Source organism: Rhinopithecus bieti, unplaced genomic scaffold, assembly GCF_001698545.2.
Source record: "Rhinopithecus bieti isolate Rb0 unplaced genomic scaffold, ASM169854v2 scaffold_9237, whole genome shotgun sequence".
In the NCBI taxonomy this organism is placed as follows: Eukaryota; Metazoa; Chordata; class Mammalia; order Primates; family Cercopithecidae; genus Rhinopithecus; species Rhinopithecus bieti.
Genome location: NW_016806263.1, coordinates 1836915 through 1852827, shown reverse-complemented (window position 1 = coordinate 1852827; position 15913 = coordinate 1836915). Strand labels below are relative to the sequence as shown.

Genomic DNA, 15913 nt, shown 5'->3' with positions numbered 1-15913 from the left:
GTGGGAGAATCAAAATTTTTAAAACATTTGATTGTGTAATCCTACAAGAAGTAAGTAGCTTGAGGAAGAGAAATGCTGATAAAGTCGCATTAAGTTTCAGAGTTGAAATTCAAGCTTCTGTATCTAACATTTGTTTCCCTGCTTCTTTAAGGTAGAATTTAAAAAAAACCATATATATGACATATATGTCAAACCAAAAAATAAAGGAGTATATATTATAAATATATAAGAATATATATATATTCTCCTTTATATATTTTGTTTCATATATATGTACACACATAAATATATATATATCTCAACCAGAAAAATACTTGGTTTGTGACAAAGATGCACTTATTTGCACGAATCTATCTTGTTAATGACCAAGAAATGTGCTTTGTTACAATCATTCGAGGACAGAAATATACATACATATTTAAACCTATGTAATGAAATGCAGGTTTATGTTAAAAAACCAATGACCTGCTAACTGAAAGAGTCGCACACTAATACTATGATTATTAAACACAATGCTATTCTCTAAAGAAGTAAATAGGTGAAACGATATCAAAGTTCAAAATTCTCTAACTCTTCCACAAAGACTGAAAACCACCTTGGAGTGTATGAACCAGCGTCCTGGCCCCGCCAGGTCCGGGCTGGGGCGGGCGCGGGCCGGGAGCGCTTACCCGCGGCAGGAGCGATTCAGCGCCACCACCAGCTTCCCCTGGTTGTGGTGCGGCTGCTGCGCCAGCCGAAAGGCCTTCTTAATCCGCAGCCGTCTCTTTTCGCTCCCATGGCTCTGGGACTCTGTCCGGACAAATCCTGTCCGCGTTCAGCTACAGCCGACCCGCCCACCAACCTAGAGGCAGAGCGCTCCGCGGCGTCTCCTCAGGCTTCTTGTCAGAGGGCATCCCCCCTCCAGGCCCCTAGGGAGTCTTTACCGCTCAGGCATTCAAATAACTCCCGCGAGAGGAGGAAATCCCGCGAGACTGCCGGCACTGTGTAGGGAAGTGGAAAAGTGAAGCCTGCACCGCCGGCTCTCTCGACTCCCGGACGCCGCCCCGGTCTTACGCATGCGCAGAAGGCCTACCCAGGTCTTTCCGGCTGGAATGTGGAATTTGTGAGGTAAGCCGGAAGTGGTGTTGCGGGGGGAATTGTGGGGAGAGTCGAGGTGCACCTCCGCTGCAGAGACCTGAGGTTTGCGGCGCTGGGCCCGGCCAGGTTGCTGCGTCTGGGCTGGAGGTGAGGCGAAAGAAGGACAACCTCTGATGGGAGTGGACCGGAGTCCGCTAAAGCGAAACACTCCAGGGTTCGTTGCGGGGAAATACAGTCTTGTTTTGCCCCCCGTATGAATTGAGGGAAGGTGAGAGCAGCAGCAATCCGGGCCTGAAGGGCGATTATGCTAGGGTCGGCCGAGGGGTTCAGGCCAAAGTTCTTTGGAATCCTAGTTGGGTACCTGGAGGACGAGAAAACCGGTCAGGAGTCTCCTGGGAAGAGGGTCATGTTTTAATCTAGCTAAAGCTGGTACCTGGCAGTTTCCCCTCTTAAGGCCTAGTGTACTAACTAATGTGTGCGCAATATCAAAACAGGAAACAAAGGGAAATGCAAGAGGTGGAAGGTAATTTTAAGTTAGTGGCTGTATGACAGTTTTGCAGTGCCTTCAGGAAGGTATCCAGCCTTATAAATCCTTTTTTAATATAGACGATTTTAGACAGACAAAAGGTAAACACGAAACTGTAATACATGTGTACTCACCACTGAACTGGAGAAATAAATGATTATATTAAGTGATTGAAGTCCTTTGTCAGCTCTGCCCCATCTCATTCTCTTCTCTTTTGCCCAAGGAAACCACTCTCCCAACCACCTTTATGCAATCAGTAATGTGTACATCTTTCTGCAGCTAGCTTGTTTTACATAATGTTTTTGAGATTTGTCAGTGTTGTGTAACTCCACCTCATTCATCTTAATAGCTGAACGGATATTCTGTTATTTTAATATGTCACTGTTAAGTATCTCCAGTGCCTGACATACTTTAGGACTGTAGGTAGCTAAATGTTAGTTGAATGTATGACTGCTGTAGCATTTGAACTAAGTAAAAAAGAATAAATAGGACTTCATATGACCCAACAAGAGTATTCCAGGCAAAGGGAATAGTAGCCAGAAGCAGAGACATGAAAGTGCATGAACTATTTAAAGAATTTCCATACTTTTAGCACTGAAATGTGGAATGTATGGAGATCATGTGATGGAGGAGAAACCTGAAAAGATGAGGCTTAACCTTAGAGGATATTATCCTGAAGACGTTACACAAGCTCGGTGCCATTAAATGCTTTTCCAGTTATGAAGAAGCTGATTAGAGCTGTATTTTCGGAAGATGATACTCACAGCACACTAGAGATATATCTTAGGATATAAAAGATTAGTGACAGGGAATTTTAGACTATCAAACATTATAACAACAATCATTGCATTAAGCAAGGAAGACAACCCGCCAGACTAAAAATCTTTTTTTTTTTTTTATTGAGACGGAGTCTTTGCTCTGTCGCCCAGGCTGGAATGCAGTGGCGCGATCTCGGCTCACTGCAAGCTCCGCCTCCCGGGTTTACGCCATTCTCCTGCCTCAGCCTCCCGAGTAGCTGGGACTACAGACGCCCGCCACATCGCCCGGCTAATTTTTTGTATATTTAGTAGAGATGGGGTTTCACCGTGTTGGCCAGGATGGTCTCGATCTCCTGACCTCGTGATCCGCCCGTCTCGGCCTCCCAAAGTGCTGGGATTACAGGCTTGAGCCACCGCGCCCGGCAGACTAAAAATCTTAAAACATTCTCCTAGTCCATCATATTATCACATTCCTAAACAATTATTAATATTTCATGTTTTCTTCTGACAAACTTGCAACATTTTCTACTTGGGCCTCTTGCTTAGATGATACCTCGCATCCTATTCAGTTAAAAAAGAACTTCCCCATGCTTTCATCACCACATCTACGAGATCTGTTCCCTAATATACTGCCACTGCTATATACTACTACGATATATATAGACAGTAGTAGGTGAACTGTCTGATTTAGGAGGGAGAGTAAACCCTTTAAAAATAACTTTTTAATACAATAGTAACTGAACTAGTGTTATAAACTTTCAAGGGGGCATTGAAACATGTAAAGTAAGAATATGAAAGAATGGAATGGTTAAAAGACAATTGCTTCTAAGAGAATAATGATCCATATATAGAGTAATGTAAAATAAGATACTTTTAATGTATGTTTCTTTTTTTCAGGTAGATTTAGGTTCTAAGCTTTAAAAGCTAAATCTAAATTTACATGTATGTTTTTATAGGATCTTTGTTTCTACTATTTCTTAATATAAGCAGTTTATTATGAAATAGAATCTTCGACAATCCTTTTTTAAATAATATGTTGTATTAGCCTTTGTCTTACATATTTCCAAATTGTCAAATATAGTTGGATAACTTATTTGTTACTGACTGTGATAAAAATAGAATGTACATTGTACAGTTTACTACAGGTGTCATTAATTTTCTCATTCTTTCAAATACGTTGAGTAACTACCATACAGCAAGCACTATTCTAGGAACAAGTAGATAAGATTTATTAGTGGAAAATCACTAACCTCAATCATATGACCATGTTAGTACACCTTGGTGTATGGGAAACTTTCAACTACAAATATTTGATTACCTTAATTGTAATTCTTAAGGGAGGCTAAATAGATGGATAGCTGAATGAAGTTATTACTTGGAAATGTTGCCATGTAGCCACAGGAGCCAGTTTCAGTGCACACATTTTAAGCATCAGTGTACACATTTGTAGTCTTTGTTGTTTTTGACCAGCAGAACCCACCTGAGTTATGGAATCACACTGGTGTACTTGATCGTGTTGGGGTATGAACATGCTCTGATTTACATTGAGTACTAATTGAGAATGTCTATTTAAAGTAAAGTTCCGGAACTTGTGGTTAGGCCAGAACCTCAGGTTTGAACTTCTCCCCTAAAATTCCTCTGGCTTCTCATTAAAGCTGCTTTCAGAGATGTAAGTAAAGAAAGTCAAACAAAAGACTTTGTAGCACGTTTTGTTTAGCATGTTTTGTTTAGCACTTTTTCTTGAGCTACATATGATAAATAGGGAGAGATGGCAGAAGGACAAAATTGTAGTAGTTTGAGGTTTCTTGGGGGAAAGTTGAAGCATTAAAACATGTTAGCATCCTTATATGAACTTCTAACTATGGAAGGAAGAGTCAATATTCCCTTTCAGGCAGGTGTTTATCTGGTTTAGACTGCCTCAAGGCTGTGTATTGCCCTTCAACTTTTCTTATGCATTAAAAAGAGATCTAGATGCATTTGCTTTCAGCAGTGTAGTTCTGGTCTAATATATTGATGACCACCCACTGTGCTGGGACATCCAAGACATATGTACCATAAACTCTTTAGTCCTGCTATTGTCTTTGGCAGAGGACATAAAACCTAATAAGAAAAGCTTTGTCCCTTTCCAGCCAAGGTTCAGAATTTGTAACGTCATCTTTCAAGGAAGCATCTAACCAAGATTAAGTCAAACGCATCTACCAGGTCCTGAATTCTCTCCGAGCTGCACATCTTTTAAGGTACAATCAGGTGCCATATGTAATAAATCTCTAGCTATTTAACCATCATTAAAGCATTTAGGACTTTGATTTCCTAGAAGAACTCATGGTCTGCAAAATAATTGTATTAAAAGGTAAAACTGATCAGGAAAAGAGGTTTAGGGCCAAACTATACAACTTTGTAACTAGACCAATAACACAAAATAACAGTGTTTTTAAATGTACCCAGGATTTATTTTAGTCAGATATGGTAAGAGATGTAGATGTGAAAATGATTATCATGAAAGAAGAAATGTTTATACTCCTGGATCCCTAGAAACAGGAAGCATAGCACCTTACACCATGCAAGGGTACCATACCTAGAAGCAGCAGGGTCAGTGGGGAGAGGAAGTACAAGGAAGCTGCAGGAAAGCCTTTATTCGGTTTTCTTAGGAAGGGATGGGCAAAACTGGATAAGCAGGCCTGAACAGTATTAAAATTGGCGAGTTTAAATAATTTTGGCTGACTTGGGGCACAGGGGATATCCCTAGTTGCCTGGTAGCTGGTCCTGGAGTGATTAGGACAGGGCAATATTGGCCAGGAGTATAAGAACCCAAGATGTCTGTGTTAGGGGTGGGGGGATTCTGGACTGGTTAGTTTGCATAGGAATTAGCTAACCCTGGGAGAGGTAGTACCTCTGCAGTCATCGAGGAACCACCTAGATACCAGATCATTAACAATACAAAAATAAGAAAATACAATTAATGTAAACAGTCATAATAAACATACAGTATTAACACAGTTAAGACATGTTGAATTTTTAATAAACACTACAGTAAATGTAAGACTGCACCCCTCCCAAAAAATTTGAGGTAATTTGATGGAAAAGTGTATAAGGAAAAGTTGAAACTACTGTTACGGTCATAAGACTGAAATATACCATGATCCAAGAGAGCAGTGCAGCACTACCGAGGCAGGCATGACCAAGATAGGTGCGGCCAAGCAAAAAGGAAGTATGTATGGTGAATAAGCTATAGTCCTTCATGGCTTGCTGTATTCTGTTTTGCTAATATACTTTCCAACTCCTGATGCCAACTTCTGGGTTTTACTGTTACTGTTTTTCTCTTTACCAATCTCAAAGTGGTTTGCCTTACAGAAATAGGCCTAAGCCAATATAAGATAGTGATAAAGAGAGCTATAGACTTTTTGCCTCACCATCCATGATCTCGGATATCATAAAGGCCCCCATAGCTGGCAGTGATATTACTTTGTACTGTGATTCTTTAATGTCTTATCTCTGGTCTTATTCCCAGGTCAAGGATGCATTCCAGGAGAGTTCCATAAAAATATACCATCAGCTCCAACCCGATATTTGACCTAGCCATGGAAAACCTCATTGGCTCCTCACTAGATCAGACCATAAAAATGATTCAGGAATGAAAATCTAAGATAAATTCCCACCACTTCAAGATGTTCTTATACAAGTCAACAGCCTAGCAGATCAGCTAGTCTCTTTCATCATCAAGCAGACATACTCAAGGTACCAACACAGCAAAGGCACAAAATGTCTCTATATCAGTGTTTTTCACAGTATATGTGAGACCCATTAGTGAGGCATGAAATCAATTCTGTGAGTCACAATGAACTTTTTTTAAAAAAAACAAAATAAAATGTAAAATACCAAAGTGTTTTGCATGAATCCTTTGCCTGAATTGTGCACATTACAAGGAATGCTGAGTTCAATTTCAATATGTGAGAGGGTTATTTGATGGAGGGGATATGATGAATAGAATGTATATTGGCTAAGAAATGGTTTTCAGTCATTTATTCAGGGGTGTCTTGCTTGATTTTTATAATAGCAAGGTTAATGTTTTACAGTCACATTTTATATTTTAATTACTTGCAACTAGTTGTGAAGTCAGATATTCAGTTGAGATTCAATTGCAAACTTTGAGGGTAGTTTTTAAAAATATGTTATTTAGACTATATATTTTTTTCTTCTTTTTTGAGTTAATGCCAATTATAACATTTTAATCAAACGGGAACAAATTGCTATTAAAATGGATCATTTCTTTATTAAAAGAAAGAGGAATAGTGAAGTGAAATATACAGAAGCATGTTCAAGTTCATCTGTTGAATCTGGAATTGTGAATAGTGACAATATTGAGAAAAATACTGACTCCAGTTTGCAAACTTCAAGTTCATTTGAGCCGCATTTCAAAAAGAAAAAAGTAAGTGCAAGACGTTATAATGAAGATTACTTAAAATACGGCTTTATCAAATGTGAAAAACCCTTTGAAAATGACAGACCTCAGTGTGTTATTTGTAATAATATTCTTGCAAATGAAAGCTTAAAACCTTCAAAATTAAAAAGGCACTTAGAAACTCAGCATGCTGAACTTATTGATAAGCCTCTTGAATATTTTCAAAGAAAGAAAAAAGACGTAAAGTTATCAACACAATTTCTTAGTTGTTCTACTGTTAGTGAGAAAGCCTTATTATCATCATATTTAGTTGCATATCGTGTGGCAAAAGAGAAAATAGCTAACACAGCTGCTGAAAAAATTATTCTTCCAGCGTGTTTGGATATGGTGCGTACAATATTTGATGATAAATCCGCTGATAAATTAAAAACTATACCTAATGATAACACAGTATCTCTTCGAATTTGTACTATTGCAGAACATTTAGAAACAATGCTTATTACTCGGTTACAGTCTGGTATAGATTTTGCAATCCAGCTTGATGAAAGCACTGATATTGGAAGCTGCACGACACTTTTAGTTTACGTCAGATACGCGTGGCAAGATGATTTTATGGAGGATTTTTTGTGTTTTTTAAATTTAACTTCACACCTAAGTGGATTAGATATTTTTACAGAATTAGAAAGGCACATAGTTGGCCAATATAAATTAAACTGGAAAACTGTAAAGGAATTACAAGTGATGGCACAGCAACCATAACTGGAAAACATAGTAGAGTAATAAAAAAATTACTAGAAGTTACTAATAATGTTGCTGTGTGGAATCATTGTTTTATACATCGTGAAGGTTTAGCATCCAGAGAAATTCCACAGTCTCTCATGGAAGTATTGAAAATGCAGTGAAAGTTGTTAATTTTATTAAAGGAAGCTCATTGAATAGCCGGCTTCTTGAAACATTTTGTTCAGAGATTGGAACTAACCATACCCACTTACTTTATCATACCAAAGTTCGCTGGTTGTCTCAAGGGAAAATACTAAGCAGGGTTTATGAGCTCAGGAATGAGATTCACTTTTTTCTCATTGAAAAAAAATCTCATTTGGCAAATATTTTGAAGATGATACTTGGGTAACAAAATTGGCATATTTAACTGATATTTTAGCATTCTTAATGAACTGAGTTTAAAACTACAGGGGAAAACAGTGATGTATTCCAACATGTTGAACGTATTCAGGGATTTCGAAAGACATTATTGTTATGGCAAGTAAGACTTAAAAGTAATCGTCCTAGCTACTACATGTTTCCAAGATTTTTGCAGCATATTGAAGAGAATATTATTAATGAAAACCTTTTGAAAGAAATAAAATTAGAGATATTGTTGCATCTCACTTCTCTATCTCAAACTTTTAACCATTTCTTTCCAGAAGAAAAATTTGAAACATTAAGGGAAAACAGTTGGGTAAAAGATCCATTTGCTTTTCGAAACCCTGAATCAATAATTGAGCTAAACTTGGTGCCTGAAGAAGAGAATGAATTATTGCAGCTTAGTTCTTCATATACATTGAAGAATGATTATGAGACCTTAAGTTTATCAGCATTTTGGATTAAGGTAAAGGAAGACTTTCCATTGTTAAGTAGAAAGAGTGTCCTACTATTACTACCATTCACAACAACTAGTTTGTGTGAACTAGGGTTTTCCATCTTAACCCAGTTCAAAACAAAGGAAAGAAATGGGCTAAATAGTGCAGCAGCTATGCGGGTAGCATTATCTTCCTGTGTTCCAGACTGGAATGAACTTATGAACAGGCAAGCACACCCATCATAGTAAATAAAATCTTACCTAGTTTTTGTTTTTGCATTTCTTATTTTGTAGTATTTTTCTATGTTATATTTAAATGGTACTATAACATTGTGATACTTTTGTTTTAATTTTGGTTGTATTTAATAAAATTATGTTCATTGAACAAAAATTTAATGAATTTCTGTTAGAGGCCAGGAATTATTCCAGAGACATTTGGGATACAAAAGTGAGCAAAACAGATAATTCCCTAGTAGAGTTTATACCCTGGCAAGGAGAAATTGAAAATAAACCTAATAAATAAGCTTTATAATATGTAGAAGCTATTAAGTGCTACAGAAAGAGTAGTAAAAAGGAAGATCAGGGAAGTATTGGGGAACCAAACCATGAAGGGTTCTGAAGACCATTATTGGGCCTCTGGCTTTTGTCAGTGGACTAGAGAACAGTTGAAGGGTTTAAGCAAAGGAGAGAAATGATCTGAGCTAGGTTTTAATAAACACTCTGGTCACTATTTTAAATGCTTAGGATAAGTGAATTAAATGTTACTTTCCCCTCACTGGGCATGGTGGCTCAGACCTGTAATCCCAGCACTTCGGCAGGCCATGGCAGAAGGATCAGTTGAGCCCAGGAGTTCAAGACCATCCTGGGCAACATAGTGAGACCTTGTTTCTACTAAAATTTTTTAAAAAGCCAGGTTTGGTGGTGCACACCTGTAGTCCCAGCTACTCGGGAGGCAGAGGCAGGAGGGTCGCTTGAGCTCAGGAGTTTGAAGTTGCAGTCATCTGTGACTGCACCACTTATAGTCCAGCCTGAGCAAGAGAGTGAAACCCTGTCTCAAAAAAATTAAATGTTACTTCCCTAAAAAAAACCTTTTCTAACCACCCTAGGGTAAATCCTCCATTATTTTATTTTTTTGTTTTCCTTGTAGTATATAATATGTAATAATTTTGATTGCTAATTGTCATTCTGCCACCTTGGAGTATATAATTTGTAATTATTTGATTACTAGTCTTCCATAGTGGGGGAGATGATGTCCATTTGCCTGATACATAGTGTGTATTCAATATACATTTGCTAAAGAATACATGAATCAATAATACCTAACATCTCTAATTTGCAGTCATTCCCAAGAGTAATTATTAAATATGTGGCAATTTTCTTTGCCTTTTTTACTTTCAGAAATCTAACTTTGACATAACTTCTGTAACCATCCAGAAATGACATTGATGTTGCTTCTTCACATTGTTGCTGATGCTTAAGCAATGTATATTGTGTAATATACAACATAGTCTTCAAACTAATTTCAACCTCTGCTTCTCTGTGTACTCCGTTATCCCACTGGGTGATATCATTTGGCATGGTCATTCTCATTAAAATCATACAGGGTAGCAATACCTTTCCATCTGCTACCATGCCTAGCCTTATTTAATTTTTCAGATTTTCTATTCTATTGAAGGTAATTGATTTTTTTCTTTTTTGATGCTTGAAATAAAGTGTTGAAAAACAATTCTCTGTGAATAGCTCGTATTTCTGCAGTCTGAATCCCGTGTTTGACCGTGTTCACATCCAAATTAAGAATGTATAAAGGAAACATTCCAGGATAGTGAAGCTAGAGATAGCACCTCCCGTAAACACATCCCAGGGAAGTAAAGATAAAGCCTTCTCTTTTCTCACACCAGGAGGTGAATTTGCCAACATTCCAGAAATAATGAGTAATCTCTCTGGAGAAGATGGGCAGACATGTCAGCAGCCCTATAAAAGCCTAGAAACTTAAAATTTGGGGCTCCTCTTTTGTAGTGCAACCCACTCCACGCAGAGGTAACACCTGGCCCTTAGTGTATTACATTACAGGAATTGGAGCATGGGGAACACACACAATGCTACTCTGGCTGCTGTTGTGTGTGTTTTTTTTGTTTGTTTGTTTGTTTTGTTTTTTTTGAGGTGGAGTCTGGCTTTGTCGCCCGGCTGGGGTGCAGTGGCGCGATCTCAGCTCACTGCAAGCTCCGCCTCCTGGGTTCACGCCATACTCCTGCCTCAGCCTCCAGAGCAGCTGGTACTACGGGTGCCTGCCACCATGCCTGGCTAGTTTTTTTTTTGTATTTTTAGTGGAGACAGGGTTTCACTGTGTTAGCCAGGATGGTCTCGATCTCCTGACNGTCAGATACGCGTGGCAAGATGATTTTATGGAGGATTTTTTGTGTTTTTTAAATTTAACTTCACACCTAAGTGGATTAGATATTTTTACAGAATTAGAAAGGCACATAGTTGGCCAATATAAATTAAACTGGAAAAACTGTAAAGGAATTACAAGTGATGGCACAGCAACCATAACTGGAAAACATAGTAGAGTAATAAAAAAATTACTAGAAGTTACTAATAATGTTGCTGTGTGGAATCATTGTTTTATACATCGTGAAGGTTTAGCATCCAGAGAAATTCCACAGTCTCTCATGGAAGTATTGAAAAATGCAGTGAAAGTTGTTAATTTTATTAAAGGAAGCTCATTGAATAGCCGGCTTCTTGAAACATTTTGTTCAGAGATTGGAACTAACCATACCCACTTACTTTATCATACCAAAGTTCGCTGGTTGTCTCAAGGGAAAATACTAAGCAGGGTTTATGAGCTCAGGAATGAGATTCACTTTTTTCTCATTGAAAAAAAATCTCATTTGGCAAATATTTTTGAAGATGATACTTGGGTAACAAAATTGGCATATTTAACTGATATTTTTAGCATTCTTAATGAACTGAGTTTAAAACTACAGGGGAAAAACAGTGATGTATTCCAACATGTTGAACGTATTCAGGGATTTCGAAAGACATTATTGTTATGGCAAGTAAGACTTAAAAGTAATCGTCCTAGCTACTACATGTTTCCAAGATTTTTGCAGCATATTGAAGAGAATATTATTAATGAAAACCTTTTGAAAGAAATAAAATTAGAGATATTGTTGCATCTCACTTCTCTATCTCAAACTTTTAACCATTTCTTTCCAGAAGAAAAATTTGAAACATTAAGGGAAAACAGTTGGGTAAAAGATCCATTTGCTTTTCGAAACCCTGAATCAATAATTGAGCTAAACTTGGTGCCTGAAGAAGAGAATGAATTATTGCAGCTTAGTTCTTCATATATATTGAAGAATGATTATGAGACCTTAAGTTTATCAGCATTTTGGATTAAGGTAAAGGAAGACTTTCCATTGTTAAGTAGAAAGAGTGTCCTACTATTACTACCATTCACAACAACTAGTTTGTGTGAACTAGGGTTTTCCATCTTAACCCAGTTCAAAACAAAGGAAAGAAATGGGCTAAATAGTGCAGCAGCTATGCGGGTAGCATTATCTTCCTGTGTTCCAGACTGGAATGAACTTATGAACAGGCAAGCACACCCATCATAGTAAATAAAATCTTACCTAGTTTTGTTTTGCATTTCTTATTTTGTAGTATTTTCTATGTTATATTTAAATGGTACTATAACATTGTGATACTTTTGTTTTAATTTTGGTTGTATTTAATAAAATTATGTTCATTGAACAAAATTTAATGAATTTCTGTTAGAGGCCAGGAATTATTCCAGAGACATTTGGGATACAAAAGTGAGCAAAACAGATAATTCCCTAGTAGAGTTTATACCCTGGCAAGGAGAAATTGAAAATAAACCTAATAAATAAGCTTTATAATATGTAGAAGCTATTAAGTGCTACAGAAAGAGTAGTAAAAGGAAGATCAGGGAAGTATTGGGGAACCAAACCATGAAGGGTTCTGAAGACCATTATTGGGCCTCTGGCTTTTGTCAGTGGACTAGAGAACAGTTGAAGGGTTTAAGCAAAGGAGAGAAATGATCTGAGCTAGGTTTTAATAAACACTCTGGTCACTATTTTAAATGCTTAGGATAAGTGAATTAAATGTTACTTTCCCCTCACTGGGCATGGTGGCTCAGACCTGTAATCCCAGCACTTCGGCAGGCCATGGCAGAAGGATCAGTTGAGCCCAGGAGTTCAAGACCATCCTGGGCAACATAGTGAGACCTTGTTTCTACTAAAATTTTTTAAAAGCCAGGTTTGGTGGTGCACACCTGTAGTCCCAGCTACTCGGGAGGCAGAGGCAGGAGGGTCGCTTGAGCTCAGGAGTTTGAAGTTGCAGTCATCTGTGACTGCACCACTTATAGTCCAGCCTGAGCAAGAGAGTGAAACCCTGTCTCAAAAAAATTAAATGTTACTTCCCTAAAAAAAACCTTTTCTAACCACCCTAGGGTAAATCCTCCATTATTTTATTTTTTTGTTTTCCTTGTAGTATATAATATGTAATAATTTTGATTGCTAATTGTCATTCTGCCACCTTGGAGTATATAATTTGTAATTATTTGATTACTAGTCTTCCATAGTGGGGAGATGATGTCCATTTGCCTGATACATAGTGTGTATTCAATATACATTTGCTAAAGAATACATGAATCAATAATACCTAACATCTCTAATTTGCAGTCATTCCCAAGAGTAATTATTAAATATGTGGCAATTTTCTTTGCCTTTTTTACTTTCAGAAATCTAACTTTGACATAACTTCTGTAACCATCCAGAAATGACATTGATGTTGCTTCTTCACATTGTTGCTGATGCTTAAGCAATGTATATTGTGTAATATACAACATAGTCTTCAAACTAATTTCAACCTCTGCTTCTCTGTGTACTCCGTTATCCCACTGGGTGATATCATTTGGCATGGTCATTCTCATTAAAATCATACAGGGTAGCAATACCTTTCCATCTGCTACCATGCCTAGCCTTATTTAATTTTCAGATTTTCTATTCTATTGAAGGTAATTGATTTTTTTCTTTTTTGATGCTTGAAATAAAGTGTTGAAAACAATTCTCTGTGAATAGCTCGTATTTCTGCAGTCTGAATCCCGTGTTTGACCGTGTTCACATCCAAATTAAGAATGTATAAAGGAAACATTCCAGGATAGTGAAGCTAGAGATAGCACCTCCCGTAAACACATCCCAGGGAAGTAAAGATAAAGCCTTCTCTTTTCTCACACCAGGAGGTGAATTTGCCAACATTCCAGAAATAATGAGTAATCTCTCTGGAGAAGATGGGCAGACATGTCAGCAGCCCTATAAAAGCCTAGAAACTTAAAATTTGGGGCTCCTCTTTTGTAGTGCAACCCACTCCACGCAGAGGTAACACCTGGCCCTTAGTGTATTACATTACAGGAATTGGAGCATGGGGAACACACACAATGCTACTCTGGCTGCTGTTGTGTGTGTTTTTTTTGTTTGTTTGTTTGTTTTGTTTTTTTTGAGGTGGAGTCTGGCTTTGTCGCCCGGCTGGGGTGCAGTGGCGCGATCTCAGCTCACTGCAAGCTCCGCCTCCTGGGTTCACGCCATACTCCTGCCTCAGCCTCCAGAGCAGCTGGTACTACGGGTGCCTGCCACCATGCCTGGCTAGTTTTTTTTTTGTATTTTTAGTGGAGACAGGGTTTCACTGTGTTAGCCAGGATGGTCTCGATCTCCTGACCTCGTGATCCACCTGCCTTGGCCTCCGAAAGTGCTGGAATTACAGTCGTGAGCCACCGTGCCCGGCCTCTGGCTGCTGTTTTTATTGTAAATAAGAAATTGTGTCTCTGATCCAGAGGTTTGTGTGTTTCTGTGTCTCCTTTGTAAAATCTCTTTTACCATGTAAGGTAATATTCATGGGTTTCAGGGAGTAGGATGTAGACATCTTTGGGGAGGCCATTATTAAGCCTACTGTAGTCCACCCTCTGGTCCCCAAAGACTCATCCATCCCATGTGAAAAATACATTCACCCATCCTAAGGTCCCCATAAATCTTAACCCATTATAGCATCAGCTTAAGTGCAAATCTCATCTAAGTTTCAACTAAAGAGTCCCAAATCTTGTATCTAAATTAGATATGGGTGCAGTTCTGAGTATAAATCTATTCTGGGGCAAAGTTTTATATCTAAGGACCTGTGAAACTAGAAAGCAAGTTCTGTGCTCTAAAACAGTAGTGGGACAGAAATATACGGTAACAGTCATAGACGTTCCCATTCAAAAAGGGAGAAAATGAAAGCCAAAAGAAAACAGCCAATCCCTTTCAAAGTCCCATGGGCAAACTCCATTAGGTTACTAAGCCTGGGAATAGCTGTGGCTCCTACACCTGCCCTCTGTACCTGGGGCTCCAACCCTCAGAGCCATCCTTTTTAATGTGGAGTACCACATGTCTGCTACTGAATAGTTTTATCAGCCCATTTCCTGCTGGTAGAATTTAGGGAGCTCGATTGTCTTCTTTCATTTCAACCACTCTGTCTCTTTTAGTCGAATTTCACAGTGTTTCTATTGGTAAACAAAACATTGTGAGTCATAGGGATTCACTCCATTGAGAGAGAGGCTCCTCAACAGATGTTTCCTGAATAATCCTAGCTCTACTTGGGGCTTGTGCTGAGATTGGTTGAGGTGGTTTGTGAGTCACATGCCTCTTCAAAGAGCCCTCTGTGTATCAGAATACTGTAATCTTTTGTGCTTCCTAAGCAGCAGCAAAAGACTTATCCACACTTACAAATAGTTAAGATAATAAATTTCGTATTGTGTATATTTTACTACAATTTAAAATTCAAAAACTTTTTAAAGAAGGATGTGCAGCCACATTGTTGGCTTTCTCGCCACAGCATGTTTTCCTTACAGTGGATCTCTTAGCTTTGGCATCTTTTGCAATATGGATAGGGAGATGCGCTCTGATTTTTTGAATTTCCAGCTTTTCTGCACTGCTTTTTCCCCATCTTTGTGGTTTTATCTGCCTTTGGTCTTTGATGATGGTGATGTACTGATGGGGTTTTGGTGTGGGTATCCTTTCTGTTTGCTAGTTTTCCTTCTAACAATCAGGACCCTCAGCTGTAGGTCTGTTGGAGTTTGTTTGAGATCCACTCCAGACCCTGTTTGTCTGGGTGTCAGCAGCAGAGGTTGCAGGAGATATAATATTGCTGAACAGCGAGTGTTGCTGTCTGATTCTTGCTCTGGAAGCTTGGTCTCAGGGGTGTACCCTGCCGTGTGAGGTGTGAGGTGTCGGTCTGCACCTAGTGGGGGATGTCTCCCAGTTAGGCTACTCAGGGGTCAGGGACCCACTTGAGCAGGCAGTCTGTCCATTCTCAGATTTCAGCCTCCATGCTGGGAGATCCACTGCTCTCTTCAAAGCTGTCAGACGGAGGCATTTACCTCTGCCGAGGTTTCTGCTGCTTTTTGTTTAGCTATGACCTGTCCCCAGTGGAGGAGTCTACAGAGGCAGGCCGGCCTCCTTGAGCTGTGGTGGGCTCCACCCAATTCGAGCTTCCTGATAGCTTTGTTTACCTACTTAAGCCTCAGC

General features: G+C 38.7%; 2 protein-coding genes and 1 long non-coding RNA gene across 4 annotated transcripts in view; 2 read left to right on the top strand and 1 right to left on the bottom strand.

Annotated features, from left to right (window-relative positions):
- LOC108531747 (uncharacterized) overlaps positions 1-916 on the bottom strand; it is a 16269-nt gene extending 15353 nt beyond the window's left edge. For both annotated transcript variants that reach the window (XR_001886266.1, XR_001886265.1), the window contains exon 1: positions 669-916. This is a non-coding gene — a long non-coding RNA (uncharacterized LOC108531747). The remainder of the gene's footprint in view (positions 1-668) is intronic.
- Positions 917-928: 12 nt separating this feature from the next.
- Positions 929-10062, top strand: LOC108531744 (protein FAM200B-like). The gene is given in 9 exon segments (XM_017875345.1): positions 929-1107; positions 4491-4598; positions 5870-6096; positions 6567-7475; positions 7478-7648; positions 7651-7863; positions 7866-7910; positions 7913-7951; positions 7954-10062. Coding segments are annotated over 6 exon segments (1956 nt in total). The 5' UTR covers positions 929-1107; positions 4491-4598; positions 5870-6096; positions 6567-6616; the 3' UTR covers positions 8583-10062.
- Positions 10063-10725: 663 nt separating this feature from the next.
- LOC108531745 (protein FAM200B-like) lies at positions 10726-13334 on the top strand. Its single transcript, XM_017875346.1, has 2 exons — positions 10726-11737; positions 13099-13334. Exons 1-2 carry the CDS (start codon positions 10739-10741, stop codon positions 13138-13140), a joined length of 1041 nt encoding a protein of 346 aa, XP_017730835.1. The 5' UTR covers positions 10726-10738; the 3' UTR covers positions 13141-13334.
- Positions 13335-15913: the final 2579 nt, after the last annotated feature.